The 22485-nt window shown below is 29.0% G+C and overlaps 1 protein-coding gene across 1 annotated transcript in view; it reads left to right on the forward strand.

Moving 5' to 3' along the window:
* Positions 1 to 22485, forward strand: part of LOC107444263 (nose resistant to fluoxetine protein 6-like) — a 40178-nt gene that overhangs the window by 3932 nt on the left and 13761 nt on the right. Inside the window, exons 2-8 of the mRNA XM_043045136.2 lie at positions 2892 to 3125; positions 3926 to 4173; positions 12085 to 12199; positions 15137 to 15224; positions 15740 to 15843; positions 21235 to 21405; positions 22334 to 22427. Coding sequence (XP_042901070.1) covers positions 2892 to 3125; positions 3926 to 4173; positions 12085 to 12199; positions 15137 to 15224; positions 15740 to 15843; positions 21235 to 21405; positions 22334 to 22427 — 1054 coding nt within the window. The remainder of the gene's footprint in view (positions 1 to 2891; positions 3126 to 3925; positions 4174 to 12084; positions 12200 to 15136; positions 15225 to 15739; positions 15844 to 21234; positions 21406 to 22333; positions 22428 to 22485) is intronic.

Raw genomic sequence — 22485 nt, forward strand, 5'->3', positions numbered from 1 at the left:
TAATTAAGTAAAAAAATTTTCGATAAATGTTTGCCAAATCTCCCATTTCCTAAGAATGATGAACTTCTAAAATATATTTTTTCAACAAGAAATATTTTCATTCTCTACTTTAAAATCTATAAAACATGTATTTGTCTTTAAATTTTACATAATTTTAAGATTATTTTAGTTTTATTAAGATATTTAATAATCAGAGATTAATTTTTTTCTTAATTTATAACTCAAGTAATAAATTTAAATTAAACAAAATTTGATTTAGAGAGATATTATTCACAAAAAATATAAAATATATAACTAAACTAAAACAAACATTAATCATGTAAATAAATTTAAAAAAATCAATAATAATTTAAAAATAAATTATAAAATATATGTAAAACATATTAAAAAACAATTATATTTGTGAGAAAGAAAAATTTTTTAAATCCTTTTTTTTCTGGGAGTAAATAGCAGATCTACTTATATATCTTTATTTATATTCGACCCAGTCATATACTGTAAAAAATTCCAGATCATACTACGGTTAAAAGTACCGGCACTTAGGGTGCCGGTATTTTTTTGGGTAGAATCCATTTCTACCGGGACATGTTACGGAACGAAAAATCTAATTTGCCGTAATTTTTACAGTAATAATTACCATAAAACTTTTGAATAATATTAATTACTCTTAAAATTGCAGTATAATATTTTACGGTAAAAATGGATTTTACGGGAAAATGGATATTATGGATGATGTACTTTGTACAGTAATTTGATCTAGAATTTTTTACAGTGTACCTTACAGTAACACTTTGTTTAACTTTATGTCAAGACCCAAACGTACTGTGAAATAAAATACTATCTACTAGCATTTATTAAAGAGTATTATAAATTTTACAAGGAAAAAATATCTTAACGACAAGGATTATTTCTTAGTTCTCCCGTAAAAATAAAATCGAAATGAAATAAATAAAATAAAATAAAATAAACAAAATAAAATAAATAAAATAAATAAAATAAATAAAATAAATAAAATAAATAAAATAAAACATTTTCTTAAAAAAATTTCAAAAATTTAAAGTGCATGCCAAGAATAGTTATACTTTTCTTTGTGTCGTTCTTAAATTACTTTCCAGTGTGAAGTTAAGAACATGAAATAATAATAAAAATGAATTTCTTAGACCGTGCAAAACACATTCAGTGTGATGCGACCCGTTTTATGGAAGATATCAAGAGCCTATCAACTTTCGAAATTTCAAAATAAGTAGACAAAAGAACAATCAAGTAAACCAACAGAAACCTCAGTAAACAATAAAATGAAAACTGCCACAGCATGAAATTACTTACAAGATTTATTTGATGTCTTTTTTGTGAATATGAACGTGACATGTTTGAAGAAAGAGAATTTCATTTTGTCATGTTTTGAGTGGTAAAAATGTTATTACATTTTTAATCTTATTCAATTTTGAAAATGGATACTGAAAACTATAGAATTTAATTTTCGAAAATCTCACTTTAAAATAATACGCATATTTTATTTAATTTAGACATTTTTATTCAATATTTATAAATGGCTTATAGTTAAATTTCATATTATTAGTTTTAAAAAAAAATCTAGACAATTATGTATAACTTTAATGGCAAATCCACGTAGAAGAGAAGAATTATGTAAACTATTTTCATGAAATTTAGGTTTCTGATTTTATTAGCTTCTAAACAAAATTAGTAAGTTATGTAAGAGTACTAGAGGTTTTTAAAATTGCAAAAATTTGTATTTATTTGGAGACATAGTACATCAATTCATCAAATTTTAGAAACTTATTTTTTGAAAGATACATTTGTAAATACTATCAAAATTTGTAATAATTATTAATTACCTTAATTTGAAGGAAGCACAAATATTCCCACCATTTATTACTTTTAAATATTCTTTTTTTTTGTGTTTTTCGGCCAATAATATAATTTTTATTTCTCAAAAGACAAAAACTGTCAAGAAATCCACATGATATATAAATCACCTTTTTATTTAAACTATTAATTACATTTATATATAACCTAATTATATACCAAATTACACCTAATATAAATCACCTAATTATATGTAACTCACAAACCATGAAGGGAAATGGATTTCGAACCAAGAAAAGAATTTCATATTTAGAGTATCTAACTTCTGTAATATTTTCAGATAACATCAGTAAATATCAGTAAATATTAATTAAGTAATAATTTTCCTTAATATTATTTTCAAAATTTAAAATTACAAAACAGAGCAGATATTAATTATTTTGTACCATTAATTAATTTATCGTTTTATTAAAACTAAATTTTTTATGTAGGTGTAAATGATTTCTATTTTTATAATTTAAAATGATGTTTCAATAATTCTTTGAACAATTTTTTTCTCTATCATGCAGAATTTATGTCGTTGTCATAATTTACTTAATTATCAATGTATTCTGGAAAATTCCTGAAGGATATAACCTTATTAAATAATTTAATACTTAATTATTTGCTCAAAAGTATTTACAAATAATCCAATAAATATTCTTGCAGCTTTTCTTTAAAAGTGTTAATAATTTCCCTATTCTGAATTGCAATTTACTTATTTGACCATAGAATGCTCCATTAACTTACATAAAAAAGCATTATTTCTCAATGAAGAATATTATTTTTACTCAATTTAAAGAAATATTTTGGTCGAGATAGGATATTAAAAGTATGAACTGACCAAACACAGTAATAAAACAATCAAAATTATTTTCCTAAAAAATATTATAGAATTTAAATAATTAATATCATTCTTGAAATAACATATAACAGTTAGTTAATTGAAAAAGATTTCTCATTGAATGAAATCGACTCGGTGTACTCTTCGAAATTTAGTAATAATCGAAATCATCGTTTTTAAGGTCTGGAGAACTTGGTGGGCAGTGTGGAAGAAACAGAGCTGCCATCATCTCAAGTTCTGCAGCAATGGGTTAACCTAGAAGAATCTTTTCGTGAATCTGTGGATGCTGTTGTTCGCCAAGCTCTTCCGCTGTTGGTTCGCGCATCATCTGAAATGCAGCTTAGCAACGGTTGCTATACAAGTTTTTTCCAGCTATTATTAGGTCTACGTCGTCTCAGACCGTGGGCCTTCCAAAGTAATTATATATCTTTTCATATTGATATTTTTTGTCAGGATCTTATAGTTATTTATTTAATTTAGTTGGCACGGTTTAGTACTTAAGAAATGAATTGTTATTGAAACAGTTTCATAATTATACGAGCAGAACTTCAATAATAACATTGGGGAACAAATATTTTGTTGCTTTTGTAAAGATATTTGATCTTGCCGATTTCGGGAGTGGAGATTTCAAATCTGATAAAAGTTTCCTTTATTTTTTTTAAAGTGGCATTTTTAATCTTTTTTTTGTTGAAATGTCTAAGTTTGAAAACGTTATATATAACCGCTAGTAGCATAAATATTGCGACAAACTTTTAGGGGAGTTAGGGCAAATAATTAGGATTGAAATTACACAAGAAACAATGCCCAGAAATGTCATCGTACACGACTAGAGGCACTTTCCTACTATGACACATTCCGAAGCGCATGGAGAAGCAGTTCATACTAAAGAAGCACCCCTAGACGCATATGACGACATTTCAAGGCATAGGTTCCTAGGCAATCTTACTCGTTATGATCTGCCCTAACTCCTCTAGAAGTTTGCTGCAACTTTCCCGCAGCTCCCTATTATATATAACGTTTTCAAAATTGTACATTTCGACAAAATGTAGTCTAAAGATGCCAACAAGCTAGTTAATTAGTAAGATAATACTTAATAACACAGACCAAAAAGAAAAAGGAAAAGTTTTCGAAGCAAATTAGGGAAAATAGTTTTAATTACATTGCTATAACTCAAACTAAAAATTATTTTAAAAACTGAAAACTATTCTTTTCCAGTGATTGACGCATTTGGGAAACCACCGGCTGGAATGTTGCAAGGTACGGTGACATCTTTTGGAGCTTTTGATGAATGTGTCAATATACTTGCTATGTCTGATGCCAAAAAGAAACTACCTCCGACTCAGTACTTTCGTGGAAAGTACTGTACTATAGAGATCAAGCCTCCGTTACCACCCAAACCTCAGTACTATACCATGTATCAACCAGTCAGCATTTTGGCAAACTTCTCGAATGGAGATGATAATGTAAGCTCATTAATTATTTTTTAGAATATTATAAAGAGCTACTTATTTTTTGGATAAAGCAAAATATTCCTGTCTACATGAATATCAGAAAAGTTTCTGGTAAAAAGAAATACACCTTTAAATCATATTTGCATATAAGAGTTCTACACTGCGAAAATTGTCGTGTAATATCTCACCGAATATAATGTTGAACAACCAAAAAAATTGGACGAATGGAACTTTCATTCTAGGCTTACGTCAAATCAAGCGTTCATATACGATTTAAAGGGTATTATTTAAATCTAAACACTTAAAATTGAACAATTTTGCACCAAAGTCTTATGCTTTGATTCTATAAGAGAATTATTTTCACTTTGAAAAGCACCAATGTTTACGCGCTTTGAATTTCAAGAAATGCCAAGTAGAATATCGCGAGTAGTTTGTTTACAATCTAGAAAGAACTGGAAATAAATAAATAAATAAATAAATAAATAAATAAATAAATAAATAAATAAATAAAAATGCTTAGTATAAAAGCTAATAATGACATTATATACAAAACTATAAAGTTAAAAAAAATGTCTTGAAATCAATTGGCAAATGTAAGTGGCCCAATGATGGCAAACTTCGTTTAATTACTAAGAATTGATAGGAATTATAACTATTAATTTTTCATGGAAAGACTCAATATTTTTATAATTGTAAAAACTATATGAAACGAGAGGTTAATTGTAAACGTCTTTCTCATTCATATTTGAACGTTTATGACAGTTCATTTATTTCAGATCATATTTTTATGAGTACAAACGAATTGCACCAAATCTGATAGATGATGAACAGCTTTCAAAGACTGTCTATATTTTTGACACTTCATAAAGGCTGTGTCTAATGAATTAAAGGATAAGCATACGTGATATTTTGACACTCGTCTACACTCCTAGAAAAAAACTAGTTCAAAGATGCACCACAATATCGGTATTTTAAATAATTTTTTGGGGAGAGTTTGCTTCAATCGAAATAAATTGTTAAATGAAGCATGTTTCCATTCAAGTTACAACGCAGTATTGTCACTAATTTGAAAGGTTAACACCGAGGTTTAATTAACACTTTAAACTTTGGAATGTAATTTTTTAAACTAATATTTTAGAAACAAAAAATTTTGCTGTGTTTACATAAGTCACCATTAATGTAAACAAATTACGACATAAAAGCAAAGAAATTTCGAAACATTGGTTAAAAATCAGGTCTATCACGTGTTTAACACGTGTTGTTCTATATAACGACGTTTTGTGATCTTGCTATTGTCATAGTTTTTAAATATTGCACTTCATTTTATAAACAGTGAATGTAAAATATGTTGTTTGTCTTTCAATTATGATGAAAAAAAGCTTATTACTTTGGAGGTTCTATTAGCTAAGATAAACAATTTGAGTTTGCAAAGTTAAGAGGTAGCGCTAACGCAATAACAAGCAAAATATTACTTAATTTTTATGTCCAAATGTAAATTTTATTATATATCTGTTACAAATTTTTTTCATCATAAATAAAAGTACAAGATAAAATTTAATATAGATTGTTTAGTTAGAAATAAGAAGTTATTTAATAATAATACTTTTTCAAGATCTGTGAAATAGCTATTGTTTTCGTATATTCTTACTTAATTGTGTTTTGTTTAAAAATTAAACTTTACATACTGAGAATTTTCGAAAAATATTGGAAGCTTTTATTAAATAATTTTGTCAATATTACACTTTACTTTAGACAATTAAATAATTAATTGAAGTGAAATATTCTGATTAATTAATTATTAATTAGAATCATATTATTTCTAATTAAAATAATATAAGTTCAGATTAATTGAGTTAATTTATTTATTAAAAGAAACGATTGTAAAAAAATTCGTCATGACAACGACCACTGATAATTCACTGCAAAATGCAAGTTAAAGTATTTTTTCCTTCAATTTCTCAATAATTTTGATGAGGAGGGATTGTGAGTTAAAATCTGAAGAAAAAGACTTTCTTGAGAACATTTGTTTTCGATATTTTTCTTTCTAAAAGCATTATTTAACTATTAAATTAACTTAATTTTTATATTAATTTAATTTTTTTATATGTGAATTAAGATTTTAAATGCAAGATAACGATTGTTATTGTTACGGATCAAATTACGGTAAAAAGTGCTGGCACTCAAAGTTCCGGTATTTATGGTCGGTACTTATTAAAAAGTAATCATCAAAAACTTTTATATTTGTGTTAACCATGCTTATTAATATTTTAATACGTATTTATTAGTTTTTCAACAACCTCATTATTATTGAGCTCAAATTATATTATTAACTATATTACAAAAATTTTTTATTTTGAAATATAATTTTAAGCTAAATATTAAATTATTATTAGCTATAAAATATTTCCAATTAATTCAGTGGTTAATTCTTTAAGAAAAACTCGTTTTCATTAACAATATGGTATAAAATATTTCAAAGAATCTTTAAGTTTTTAGTCAAAACAATGAGGTTGGCGTTACATATGAAAAAAAATAAGTATTGTATAGTAAAAAAATAAGTATTGTATCGCAAAAAAATATGCAATAAAGTATCAAAGATTTTTTTCCTTCATGTAAACATTGAAAACTATAATTTGAATGTTGAAAAATAAATTAAATATTAAAAAATGTAGGTTAAGCATTAAAAAATGTACACATATTTTTTTACCCATTAAAATGAGAAAAAAACCCATTGAGAAAAACTCATTATCTTTAGCAAAAACTGTATGATATAAAATATTCCTAGAAAGATTAAGTTTTTAATCGGAAAAGTTTTATAGACGTTAAATCAAGTTTATAGTATTATAGTATTTATTCCTAGAGTTATATGAGTTTTTCTTAATATTAATATTGAAATATATAAATAGAAAGGAATCGAGTATTAAATACTATAGGAACAATATGAATAAAATATCAAATTTATGGTTTTAAATAATAAACTACGAGCTGAATAATTGGAAAATATAGACTGATTAGTAACTAAATTCTACTTGAAAAAATATTTAAGTTAAAAAAATACAAATTGAAAAGTAAAAAATATTAGTTGAACAATAAAAAAAATATGGAACTATGAAATTACATTTATTTTAGAAATGCATATTATTTGAATGTTGAAATATATAAATTGAATATTGAAAAATATAATTGAATATTAAAAACATAAATTGGATATGTACAAATATAAATTGAGTATTAAAAAATTACAAAGTGAATATATTTGAATATTGACACTTTGAATAACTTTAAATTGAATATTAAAAAATATAAATTTAGTATTATGAATATACAAGTTGAATATTAGAAAAGTTTATACAGAACATTGAAACTATGAAATTACATTTCTAAAAAGAACATTATTTGAGCATTGAAAAATATGAACTCAATATAGAAAAATATAAACTGCGTATTAGAAAAATGCAAACTAAATATAGAAAACTAGGAATTAAATATTAAAAATGCTAATAGAATACTGAAACAATGAAATTGCATTTAAAAAAAAAGATATTTGAATATTGAAAAATATGAATTTAATATTGAAAAATATGAATTGAATATTGAAAAATATGAATTGAATATTGAAAAATATGAATTGAATATTGAAAATTCTGAGTTAAATATTGAAAGTTATAAATTGAATTGTGAAATAAATGTCTCGAAAATTGAAAACTTTTTGTTGAAACTGTTTCAAAGCGTGAATTAATACTGAGAAAAATGTATGGTCAAAGCTACCAGAATATGGTAAATTTTACCCATATTTTCCTACTCGATGGGCAAACCAAAAAAGCTCAATAATTTTTTTGCTGATGAGCTTTGGTACTGATTTCGGTAAAATTAACAATAAAATCTAATTCACATAATATGTGATAAAATTTAGTAAATGTAGTAAAATTTGGTAATTTTTAATAATACCTTAGACCCAGAATGGTAATTTTGCCAGAATTTTTTTCTCCCTATATGAAACTCACTTTATTAAGATTATTTATTTCTCTTTTCCCATACTATCACCTTTCCTATATAGATCAAGAACAGAAGCCTAAAGGAATAAGATAAATATCTGTTTTTCCATTTGCTGCTGAATGTTTTCGAATCGTTCTTAAGTTTGGATTCTCTTCCGGCGTTATGTATCACGTTTCACGTTTCATACCCACGCGATGTATTTTTTTTTTTCCTAGTTCGCCAATCCCTTCAGGTCGGATTCAACCTGTTTCACACAACATGTTTATAAAACGAAATTTACATGATACTATCTGTCTTAAGTGCCGGCTTTGAAATGTAGAACGTCGTCCTTTCGCCTGAATTCACCTATTGTTGGCAGTGTTTGGCGATATAAAGAAATAAATATGCCGGCTTCAGAGGTCGTCAAAAAAAAAAAAAAAAACATTCGAAATCCACTCCATCGTTTAACGTTTTCATTTTTCTAAAATAATGATTATTTTGTGCATTAGTATTTTAATTATATGCATGATGAAGCTATTACTTTGATAGAAAATTCTTTGAAATAAATTAAGGTTTTTTGAGTTATGTAGCACAACTTGCATACTGATGATAAATGATTGGCATACTAAACCCTTTTTTAACGCTTTTTAAATGTAAAATAAGCAATTATCTAGTTTCAGTTCATTGCGTTTAGATGAATGTAGCGTTGCTAAAATGTGGCAATGACAGAAATTTCGTATATGAGTTTTGTTGTGGGGAATAAAGAAATTCAGATTAACTGTTCTTTCACTCTTTGAAATATAGTTATGCAATAGGCATTTTTAAGGCGATGGAAAATGATTGAAAATATATTATTCAGACAAATATTAGAGGTTGAGTATTTAGAATTAATTAGAATTTTTTGAAACATTTTTTCACTTTTTATCGACGGATTCAAAATTTATGTTTTTAGAACTACATTTTATATAGCAGTTTAGAACATATTCGTAGTAGCAAATAATGAAGTTTTATTTAATTAACTGAGTGTGCAAAAATCATTTTATTTTATTAGATTGTTCGTTTGTTTTTTAAATTTGCTTACCTATTTTTCAATGAATGGTCAAAAGTAGCCAACATTTCATTAACTTTACACACATTTTATTTATTTTATCAAAAAAAAAGCAAAAAAAGAGGGAAAAGAAAACTGAATTTTACGCAAAACGAGTGACACTTAAAAAAAATCCCCCCAACTCATTCAACTGTCTATAGATTCCGTCATTTTCTATCATTTTCTCATATCACCGAGGGGCTTTATTAAGGAGTTTGTAACGTTCATTCCATAGATTTACAAAGAAAGTAGCGTAAAAGAATGAAAAATAAAATTTAAAAAAAAACAACAATCTTTGATATCCATTATGTTTGGTTTCATGCGATAGTTTTAATGAAACAAGAAAATTTTATGTGTGTATAAGAATTTTAGTTTAAACAACTTTATTTAAAATATAAATTGATCATAATTTCTGATACTGATCTCTTGCCATGAAGATTAACATTATCTTTTTTATCGATAATATTCCAGGATATAATTTGCATAATAGCATGAAAATATAATTTGTATAATAAGCACACCGGGCAAAAAATTAGTCACCCTTAGGGAAATCTTGAAAAATATCATTTAATGCGCGTAACATCGCTTTCAGATTTGATAACCGCCTGGATTCGGTTAGGAAGTGAGTCCACAAGGTTTCGCAGGTACGTCGAATCCAGTTTACACCACTCGTTGATGATTTGATTGAGCAAATTCAACAAATTGCGAGGATGCTGATTTCGGCATTTTACGCGTTGTTCCAACATGTCCCACAAATTTTCAATGAGATTCAAGCCAAGTGATTAAATATTTTTAAATGAATGGTCAAAAGTAGCCCGCATTTCATTAACTTTACACACTTTTTATTTATTTCATCAAGAAAAAGCAAAAAGGAAAAGATAACTGAATTTTACAAAAAACGAGTGACACTTAAGAAAAATCCCCCCAACTCATTCAACTGTCTATAGATTCCATCATTTTCTATCATTTTCTCATATCACCGAGGGGCTTTATTAAGCAGCTGAGATGAAATTGAGTGTCTGAGTGTTCATAAAACCAGTCACATATTCTTCCAGTCCCATGAACTTGCTGTTGTCATTTTGAAAAATAGGGGTGTCGACAACAGACTCTTCATGAAGATGTTGACTGAGAGGCAACATCTAACTGTCCAGAACGTTCACATAAATATGTTGGATCATGTTAGCGGCCACCTCAGTGAGGGAGCCCTATCCATAATAATCCCCAAAAGATGGCAGATCCACCTCCTGCTTGAACTTGAGCTTGCACAGTTTCAGGATGAAATGCTTCATCTGCTCTTCGTTGCACTCGACGACGTGCGTCTTTTGAATAAAGGCAAAAACGTGATTCGTCAGACCATATTGCACTCCCCAGTCAGAAACTGTCTAGTTTTGGTGAATTCTAGCCCAGTGAAGTCACGCAGCTTTAAGTGCCCGTGTGAGCAATGGCCTTTTAAGAGATGTACAACTCCGAATGTTCATTGCATGCAGCTACCTTCGCAATGTTTTCTCACTAACAAGTTGGGATGGATCTTCATTTACTAACTGAAGCATTTCCTGTACAGTTTGGAAGTGATTTTGATTGACAAGTCGTGAAAAATGTCTCCGGTCACTTTCATGCAGGATCGTTTATCGACCACAATTCTGACAGCGTCTTTCGTGACCACGTGTCACGAGACCACTGCTTGTTGACACGTTGAACAGTCCGCTTTGAAACGCCAACAAATCCAGCAACTTCATTCACCATATGACCCTTGGCACGGCCAAACACAATTGTCCCTTTTTGCCACTCTATCACATCTTTACTCTTACCCATATTTACGCAAATTTACGTTTTAAATAAAAGTATCTTCCTGATAGCTACTTGTCTTTGATCACATTGAAGCAGTGTGCATGCAGCTGAGCACGTCACTTGACCACTGCGTCATCTAACTAAACCTAAATATTCTTCGGTGTTTGCGCACTAGGGTGACTAATTTTTTGTCCGGTGAGCTTAGTATACAAATTATATCTTGAAGAACTTTGTATAATAAAGAATCTAATTCTCGACTGATTTATGTAAATAGAGAGAAGTTGGAATGATATAAAAACAAAATAGTTGCTTAATGATCATCGCAAAGGATATATGGCGACGACTAGGACCGAACCTCAGAACTGTTAGTATTTAAATAAGTGCTTTATTTTTACGCTAAATTTTGTTTGTTAACCTCGCACGACTGCTTCGATTTGGGAGGCTTTCATTATAAACCTCCTGGAAGTTTTAGTGCTTTATCAAGAATTTAAAAAATTTCCAATGATTAACTATTTGAAATTTGGATTAATGATTTAATATTTCCATCTCATTTATAAGTTCCATCTAAAATTTTTATTATTTAGGACATAGACAAATAGTATGATAAAAAAGCTAGAGTTTATTTTAGTCATATTTAAATTTTTCATTATACCTTAATTGTTAAAATGTCAGTCAGTTTTAATAATAACTAGAATTTAAATAAAAACTAGATTTATAATAATTAAAAATGTGAACATTTTAACATTAAGCTATTATGCTATTTTTAAATCAATCTTAACCACAATCGTCGTAAATCGAGATAAAACTAGATTTTTATACAACAAAAAAAAAAATCTAAAACAGTAATGATTTAATGCTTCTCTTCATTGAACTAATAAATATTAGTGAATTAGCTTTAAAATCTATTTAATGATTATATGGAATTTAAATGTTTTTTTTACATGTGTCAAAAAATTGTTATTTTCTATGTTTTGCCCAACATAAATAAAGTTTAATTATGAAGATAATTTTAAAGAGTTACAAATGCATTAGAAATTTGCGCATTGCAATTAATATTCTTTTGCGTATTTTAGGTAATTCGCCAGGCTGCTCGTCAAGCACATGCTTTTTATTTCTTGACTTATCGAATGGACGTCTGCGTACCTTCTACATGTACGCAGCAAGACGTAGACAACATGGCGCAATTTGGTAAGATTCCACAACTTTTATTAAATTCTCAACAAATATCCTAAAATCAATAAACAATTACAATGAAACAAGCAATAATTTAAATTCAATTACTTGATTATTCAAAAGTATTAACCAAAATTAAATAATTTATGTTTCCCGAAATGTAAATCGGATATAAACAGTCGGTATACCAAAAGCGCCAGGAGTGTTTTGTTTATCATTGCTTGGGTGGTGATAGTTACGTTAACGGGCGAAAGGGCGGTGATAGTTACGTTAACGGGCGAAAGGGCGGTGATCGCATAAACGGCTACGTGAATGCAGTGCAAGACGAGTTGAAGCACTCGAGATTCATCTTCATTTAAATTCTTTCGGATTCTTTATTTCAGCTTCATTCATATTTTTTCAATTTTACACCAATGTCTCCATTTTATTTTATATTGTAACCGGCTTTGAACAGCCGACACAACTGCAAGTTTACAACCATCAATGCTTAACTCTATAGCCTTATAATTTTGAATCCACCCCAAGAAAACAAAGGCACTCCTGGCTCAAGCACTGGAACAAACTTTCCTTCGTGAAGGACTTTTTTGATGGAATTAACCCGCATTTGCATTACTCAGAGATGAAAACCTCCCACGGTTATCCCGATGGCAAGGGTTAACCCATGATCTGTTAACCCACGGTTAACCCATGATCTGTCTACCACTGGTATTTTGCGAGATATTTTGCGTATCTGATATTTTACGCAATCTGATATTACATTGATATTTTACGTTTATGCTACATGATGTTTTACGTCAGAACTGTGAGTTGTGAGTAGAATTCGTATCAAGCAGCCACTACTGGTGTTCGAACCAAGGTTACTTCATTGGGAGGCAAACGGTATAACGTCTAAGCCAACGCAGCCTTCCTATGTCTTTATTGTTATGAATGCTATAGGTCCTATGAAGCGGTAATAGTCTTTTGAGAATAACACAACAAATAATTTACTTACATTACTAAAAGAAAACAAATTTTTTAAAATTCTAAATCGATAAAACTTTTTTGAAAAAAAAAAAACGCGCTTGTAAGCAGCAGAAATTTCAAAAAAGGAAAAATGTAGCAATAAAGGAAATGAAGGAAATAAAAATAATAATATGACCACCGAAGTCGACCTCTTCAGGGGGTACCGGCCCCGGTAGCCATAAAACAAAACCTTTTCTATTGAGGGAGAGGCAACTGTCTAAAGTAACTCCTTCAGTACCCCGAAGGTTTTGTATAGAAGTCCAGGAAAAAACATGAAATACATAGAACCAATTTAGAAATTTTTTTTCTTTCAATCTGACCATTGTAATAGAGGGCGCTGTTTTCTTTAGTTTTAAGTGTTTCCTTTTCATTCGGTTTGCTTATGAAATCGCTGTTTGACCTGGTTAAAGTGAGTTTTTATTTTCTGATGGTTTTGTTTGAGTTTATTTTCTAAATTGGTTCTATGTATATTTCATGTTTTTTCCTGGACTTCTATACAAAACCTTGGGGGTACTGAGGGAGTTACTTTAGGCATTTGCCTCTCCCTCAATAAAAAGGGTTTTGTTTTATCACTACCGGGACCGGTAGCCCCTGAAAACGTTGGCTTCGGTGGTCATATTTTTATTTTTATTTCTTTCGTTTTCTTTATTGCTTCATAATTTACGTACATGTTAGTTACCTCTAAAATGTTTGACATGAAGCAATGAAGAGTGGCACATTTATAACGTGTTGAGAAAAAAAAATCTTGGAACTTCTTTTCATTACAGAGTAAACTGCTCATGTCCAATTCATATCTTACTAAATACAAGTTAATTAAGTTATGAATAATCCTGTGTATCTTGTCATGTATTTCAGCAATGATATTACTCACAACTCTAATTTGGGATAGCATAATTTTCCTCTCATTTTTTCCTTTACTTTTTTATAGCATTAATTATATTTTAAAGAGAGATAAGCTTTGAAATATAAGATACATATTTTAACGAACATAATCCCGTTTTTTTGTGACAGTGATTATAGAAGAAACTTGAAATGCTTATATATATAGAGAGAGAGATAAAAGAAAAAAATAAATATTGCTTTATTATTTTATTATTAAGTTTCAGAAATGATAACTTCGAGTCGGTATATTTAGTTTTTACATCAAAATGGTGCACAGTATTTTTATCATTATTACATTTAATATATTTTAAAGAACAATGGGATTTTCTAGATTAGTGATAATTTATTTTGAAGAAGCCGTTTACTATGGCAATAAAAATCGATACTATGACAATAAAAAAATAAAAATTTCTATGGAAGAAAAAATTTTAAAGTTCTAATATGTATGGTAAAAAATAAATAAATATGAATTTCTTTCTTATTTTTTTTCTTTATTATATCGTCCTTTATTATTTCAGAATAGGTAACTTCAAATTGGTATATTTAATTTTTGGATAAATTGCAGCGAAACAGTGTTATTACTTATGCACGATATTTGTATTTTTATTTTCAGAAACATATTTGATACTTCTACCATTGTAATTTAAATAATGAAGTACAAGAACAATTCTTAATGCCTCATAAAAGTTTTCGTTACATCCGAAAAATTAGAAACTTGCATTTTTTTACTTCCATATTTATAACTGTTATACACAACGTTTTTAATCTTGTTTATTTCGACAAAAATCGCAAAAAATGTAATTTAAAAAGAACCGTAGCTTGGGAGGTGAAACCGATTGCAGGTTTTAAATTAAGGACGTGAAAATATCCGACATCCCTTAAAAAAAAAATTCTTCAGGAAAATTTTTTTTTCTCAGTGTAATCAACAATGTATATATATTTTTAAATACGATATTAAAATTTGTTTCTTTTAATATTTTACTTAATTGAGTTGTGTGTTTGCGTAATAAAAATGTAATATCTTCATACAAAGCATATTGGGACAAGCATGTTACTTTTTTCTTTTAGCTGCAAAATACATCGATATAGAGGTAGCCGTTCCCAGGTGCAGCGTGAAGGAGAACTTACAATTTGACAAAAGTCAAGTCATCTACATGTAAGTATAAAACGAATAAGGTTTGTGCTCACATTTAAAACGTAATTTTAAATTAAATTATTTTTAGTTCTGACAAATGCAAGCTTTTTTAATTTTTTAGCTTTGTAAAACGGTTAGAATTTAGTTAAAACAGATGTGTTTTTCGCAATTTTCGCTTATCTACTGACTACTACTACTACAACAACTATAGCACGAAAAAGACGATTTAATTAGCATTATTTTCAGATGTCTTTTTCGCAATTTTCACTTGCGTACCGAGTACTTCTACTACCACTACTACTACTATAGCACAGAAAAATCGATTTTAGTTAGCATTATTTACAGATTTTTTTTCGCAATTTTCGCTTACCTACTGACTATTTCTTCTGTTATGACTTAAATAAAAGTTTAAATTTTTTTTGCTAAATTTTTTTTTTTGCTAACTGTAAAATATACGGCCACATTAAAAACCATCCATTTATATTTTACTTAAAATTTTAATTCGAAACAAATGCTTATATTTCTTTTTCTTCTAGTTGCATTGTTGGAATACTGTTAACTTTGGTCGTTGTAGGAACAGTCTTAGATTCTTTTAGAGAAATTTTTCACAAAACTAAAGCAGTTGTTCAATGTCTCAGCAGTAAGTGTTTAAATATTAGTTTTTTTTAAAAGAATTGATTTGCACTATGTCTTCTTTAAATAAACTTCAAGCTGTGTTGTTTATAGCTGTATTCTTCTGTAAAGAAAGATATTCAAAAACGTTAGTAACTTTTATAAAAAACATTTGAAAAGTTTCCTTTGAATATTACATAACACGTTGATTTCTTTATAACCAGAGTTATTTAATTAACAAACGACATTTAAACGGAAAAAGTAATGCTTAAAAGATTGGCTAATTAGCGAAATTATATTGTCCAACTTTATACTTTTTCTTAAATACTAAAACACGATAATATACATTATGTATTTTGGGAAGCAAATTATTCAGCACTTATGATTAACACTCAATTTAGTAGAGGATATACACTTTCAAAAATAAAACTCTCACTTCTGATGATTCAGCAATCCCTGAGGTGTATTTTCGTTCATTTTAAAAATCATTTCGTCATGAAATTACTTGATTTGTGACGAAGCACAAACTCTCAAATATATGGTGAAAAAGTTTTTTCTACTCGGAGCTTCATCGCAGTGCATTGTGGGAGATTTTAATTAGAACGAAGACTAGATGATCGAAACTAGGATGAATAAATTGGACAGAATGGCATGTCAAGGAACTAGCCTCATATAAGGAATACACCGGTTATCTAATCCCGCTCCTTTACCGGCATGGATGAAATTTATTTCTTGGCTCTATTTGTCCATCTTGTAGTGTTGGGATGACGTTGATCTAATTATATGGTGCCCATGAAAAATGATTAACAATACCACCCGTATAATACTATTATTATTATTTTTTGGAATAAATAAAGGAATGATAAAATATTTCTTTATTTTTGACGAAACTCGTTTCTTCGAAGAACTGACGATAATTATTTCGTCACTTTGATGAAATGTTTGGAGCATATACACCGAAAAGCCATTACATTATGACCACCCTCCTTCTATAACAATGGGCTCACCCAGGTTTTCATGATTTCTCGCCCAGAAACAATGATTCCATGGGGCACACTAGGACCCATAAGCCTCATAGAACAATCCCTGACGTATGTAAGCTACTTGAACATAATTGCAGACCAGGTTCACCCATTCATGGCAACAGTTTTTCCTGCGGGGGATGGTGTTTACCAACAGGATAATGCACCATGTCATAAGGGTCGAATCGTCATGGACTAGTTCGAGGAACATTCCAGTGACTTTCAAGTCATGTCTTGACCCCCAAATTCACCTGACCTTAATCCAATGGAGCATTTGTGGTCCTACTTGGAAAACCAAATTCATGCTGCCACGCTACCCCCTCGCAATGTGAGGGAATTGCAGGACCAGTTAGTGAGCGCTTGGTACCAGATACCTCAGACTACCTATCAGCACCTTGTGGAATCAATGCCACGGCGGGTGCTAGCAGTTTTGAAGGCTAAAGGTGGTCCTACAAGTTATAAGCTGGGTGGTCATAATGTAATGGCTCTTCGGTGTAGTAGGAAACTGTTTTATTGAAAACGATGAGAGTTTCGTGAAATTTGAGCATCCATTTCTTGTACTTTGATAATGATGAAAGAAAGAAAAAGAAAGTTTGATAATATATTGAATTTCTTACGGCTAGGTAACACAATCCTTTCGATCTTCAAAAAAATTCACAAAGTAATGATTCATAACATCTGAACAGTCAAAGGACGGTACAATTATATTCTTTCATTATATTACTGGGATTTATATCGTTTTGGACGCATTCACATGTAGCATGACTTTAAATTCACTTTAAATGCTGTCATGGGAAGTGTTTTATAAGTATTACGCAATCTGTGATACACTTCTCTGGCCTTGATATTTGAATCGGAAAGGTGGCGCTGCTATCACTACTGTTCTTATGAAATTATCATACGGGTTCACATTATTTTTGGACTGCCCTGATATTTTTAGCATATTAATGTAACCATCATCCGAATTAAAAATGTTTGAATAATAATTCATTTTTGTTTTTCAAATTTTTTCAAAATTTTATACCATGCTTTACTTTAAGATCTAAAGTAAATATCATTCAAATTTTGGATAGCTGATATGATATTATTACATCACTAAGGGATTTGTGTGCCATTCCTAATTTTATTTAGTAATAAAAAACTCGGTTTTAGTTTGTAAATTAGACATTTTTTCTGTTTATAGCATTTTCTTTTAATGAAATTATGGTATTTTGAGTTATTAACCTTTGACATTTTATTTTAGGCTGAATGAAACTATTTAACTTAATGTTAATTAATCGAATGAATATTATATAAGCTATTTTACTTTCTTTTACTAAATGTAAAAGTTTATTTATCTTATATTCCTTTAAAAATATATATATATATGTTATGAAAATAGAAATTTAAAAATATTTTTTTTCGTTTTCGTACACTGTAAAAAATTCCGGATCAAATTCCTGTAAAAAGTACCGGCACTCAGGGGGGCGGTACTTTCTATTGTAATTTGATCCACTTTTACCGAAACATGTTACAGAACAAAAAATATGATCTACCGTAATTTTAGCACTAATAAGTACAATTATATTTATGAATCACTCTAACTCAGTAATTATTAATGCAAGAATTACAGCATAATATTTTGCGGTAAAAGTAAATTCTACGCTAAAATGGATTTTACCCCACCGGCGCTTTATACCGTAATTTAATCTGGAAATCTTTTAGTGTACCTCTAAAATTCTATTTGTTACAGAATCTGATATAAGGCTTAACTAATACGCTTAATACAAAATAAATAAAATAAAAATCGTGAAAAAACATAGTTTTGCTGAAATATTTCTTAGTACATTCAAGGAATCCTTAAATCCCATTTAATGTGCATTCACACATTATCCTGAAAAAAAAACAAAAAAAGAAACCGGAAGCCTTGCAGTCCTCTTATGACGCCATCGCAGCTCAAATTAGTGTATATCAATGCATTCATATCATCAGGAGGAAGTTATAATCCCCCCCCCTTATTGTACTGCCATCTGGTGATAATAGAGCAGAGGTCGCCAAAGTGGTCTATATAGACCCCCAGGGGTCTATTTAACAAAAGCGGGGGTCGATCTGAGCCAGGGGGTCAAATGGGGGTCGATCCGAATCGGAAGGGTCGATTGGGGGTTGAAGAAAAAACAGTTCTTAATACGCAAATTATACATACCTAATTAAGTAGGTATAATGTGTGAATTTTTTTAGAATTGACTTAATATCAGACATCATTTATAACAAACAAATTAAACGATTCCTATGTGTCTTCTATGCGAAAAAACTTTTGGAATTGACTACATGAAACCGTCAAAATTGAAAGATCATCTTGATAGGGTTCACTCAGATAAAAAAATAAAATAAAATAATGAACTTGAATTTTTCAAAAAACTTAAGGAAAAATTCACATGTCAACCAACTATAAGAAGTTTTATGAAGCAGTCTACAGAAGTTGAAACTGAAGGAGGATCAATAGCTTCGTACAAGATTTCGCCTAATATAGCAAAGAGGGGGAAAACCACACGCAATCGCTGAAGACATTGCTATACCTGCAATTAAAGACGTCATTGAGAATGTAATGAAAAAAGACTCCGTTAATGTTTTAAAATCATTGACATTAAGTGCAAATTCTGTAAAACGGCGTATTGACGAAATGACTGAAGAAGTAGAAAATACGGTAGTTTCAGAGCTAAAAAAATTGCAAGTTCTGTATTCAACTTGATGAATCTGTTTTTGGCGTTTCTGCTATTCTTATGGTGCACGTTAGATATTTCAGTAAAATGAAAGGACAAGTCATTGATGAATTTTTATTTGCTAAATATCTTGAAACTGATGGAAAAGGAGAGACAATTTTTGGTTTTCAAGAATATTTAAATATATTATGATATTCCACTTGAAAATATAATAGCGGTAGCCACAGACGGGGCACCTGCTATGGTAGGGGTTTTGCTAGATTTCTCAAAGAAAAAGTGCCCGGTATACGTACTATTCATTGTGTGTTGCATAGAAACAACTTAGTAGCAAAATATCTGAGTCCAGAGTTACATAAAGCTTTGCAGTTTTGTATTAAGTGTATCAATCAAATTAAAGCCCAACCTCTTAAATCAAGATTATTTTCCAAACTTTGTGAAGAAAACAACGAGTTATTTAACCAATTACTTCTGCACACAGAAGTTATATGGTGGTCTAGATGTGTATGCTTGCAAAGACTCATAGAGTTATTTGACTCCACGACCGAATTTCTCAGGGAAATAAACCCTGTTCTGAGTGATGAACTCCAAAACAATAAGAACCGTATTTTTTATTTAGCAGACTTATTTGGAAAATTTAATGATGTCCAAACAAAGCTGAAAGGAAAAGATGTAAAAATTATAGAAGTTCAAACAATGCTGCTAGGCTTCCAAGTAAAATTAAATTTATTTAGATCTTCATTGCTACGTAAGGATTATCAGTATTTTTAAAAATTTGCGACAGTCAGAAATAAAATAAGAAGACTTGGAAATATATACAGGTCACCTTCAAAAATTGAGCGATGATTTTAAACTGCGCTTTGCTGATTGGGAAAACATTGACATCCCTGATTGGATTATTAAGCCATTTTCTGCTCAAATTGAAAATATGGACATCGACCTGCAAGATGAGCTTGCTGAATTATTTTAGGATCTTGAAGCGAAGGCGTTTTTCAAAAATTTAACAATAGACAAATTTTGGACAAATATAAATATAATGCAGAAATATGTAAAACTTTACGAAATAGCTCAGCCATTTATGCTAGCATTTCCAAGTTCTAGTATGGTCAAAGCCGGATTCAGTCATGTAAATTCAATATCAACTAAGTACAGAAATAAATTGATTGTGGAGTTTTGAGGGGATTAAAATTGACCAATTTTTAACCCAATATAGCGAACCTTGCAAAAAAAAAAAAAAAAAAAAAAAAAAAAAACACCAGGTACACCCATCTCATTAATTAAGAAGCAATAAATCTGTAGCTACTTTACTTATTATTTCTACTTATTTATAATTACTTATTATTTAATAAATATTAAGGTATTTAAACTTCAACATTAATATATTTTTCATAAAACTATTGTTACACAATGTACTATTACTTTAATAAATGTTTAAAATCATAAAATAAATGTACAAACGCAGTATCTAATAGAGTTTTATTTTAATTAACAGAAAATTACTTTTATGGGGGTCGATGGAGATTTCGAAAAATTATATAGGGGTCGATGATCAAAAAAGTTTGGCGACCCCTGTAATAGAGAGAACCTCGGTCAGGAATAAGGCGAATAAATGTTTCATGAAGTAAACATGAGCACATAAAATGTAAAATTCCAAAATGTGTACACTAGACACATTCAGACATAATTTTTTATGCTTTTCAGCTGCAATTTCTAGATTCCTTTTGTCTTTTTCACTGAGCACAAATGCGAATCTATTGTTTAACACTGATACATCCCACAATGGTTTGGATTCACTACATGGTATGAAATTCTTTGGAATGGGATGGTTAGTACTTGGACATACCTATTTCAACAGCAATGTTCAAGTCTATGGTAAATATAAAACTATTTTCAATTATATCAATACAGGCATAACTAGGAATTATTTGACACTAAAATGTTTTATACTTTGACAAAGTTTTATGTCAAGGTTAAGCAGTTAATGCAATAATTAATGTATTCATATAACTATGAATGATATTTAAAAAGATTTAGTTTGTTCAAGAACTCCTAATCTGGTTCTTAATGAATAAACTTTTAAGTGCTACTAATTTAAATAAAAATAGGATATACTTTTTCGCAAATAAAGTTTTTTTGTATACTCAAATTCATATATTAAAAAAAAATATCGAATGTTTGAAAAAATAATTTATTATTTTTTCTATTAGTGAACTATTCTAATAAGATGTTTAAAATATATATTTACGATTATAGTATGATAAATTAGTAAATTGAGGAAAAAAAGTATGGTCGAAACTACCAGAATATGGTAAAATTTACTGAGCTTCTGGCTGTATGGGAACATGAGAAAACAATTTAATTTTTAACGACGCACTTTGTCAATGACTTTGATAAATTAACAAGAAAACATAGTTTTATAATTTGTGATAAAATTTGGTAAATGTAGTAAACTTTAGAGCTTTTATCACTATAACTTAAAGATTGGCATAAAAACCATTTATTTGGCTAAATTTACTTTTCAGTCTTGTATTTTTACTAAATATGTGGTAATAAGAACTATAAATTTAAGAAAAACAATTAATTTTTCCGTTACCATATGAAAAGAAAAATTACCATTTTTTTAAACCAGAAACCTCATTGACATATTTTACGTAAATTTAGTTTAATTTTTTCCGTGTTATATTCACGATTTTATTGTGATAAATAAGAACCTGAAAATAAACTTAATTTTTGTGACTTATTTCTTAAATATTTTTGCGTATTTCAAATAATTAGTTTCAATAATCATTTTTTATTTCAGGAAACTTAACAGAAGCTTCAGCTTTTGCCGAAGGTTTCTTTTTTCAAATTATTGTCAATTCAACCGTCTCCATTGACACATTTTTCTTCATAAGGTATGCATACGTACATGCATTTTTTATTCATTCAAGTTGCTCTAAATTGATTAAGGTT

This window comes from Parasteatoda tepidariorum, chromosome 10 (assembly GCF_043381705.1).
Source record: "Parasteatoda tepidariorum isolate YZ-2023 chromosome 10, CAS_Ptep_4.0, whole genome shotgun sequence".
Taxonomy (NCBI): Eukaryota; Metazoa; Arthropoda; class Arachnida; order Araneae; family Theridiidae; genus Parasteatoda; species Parasteatoda tepidariorum.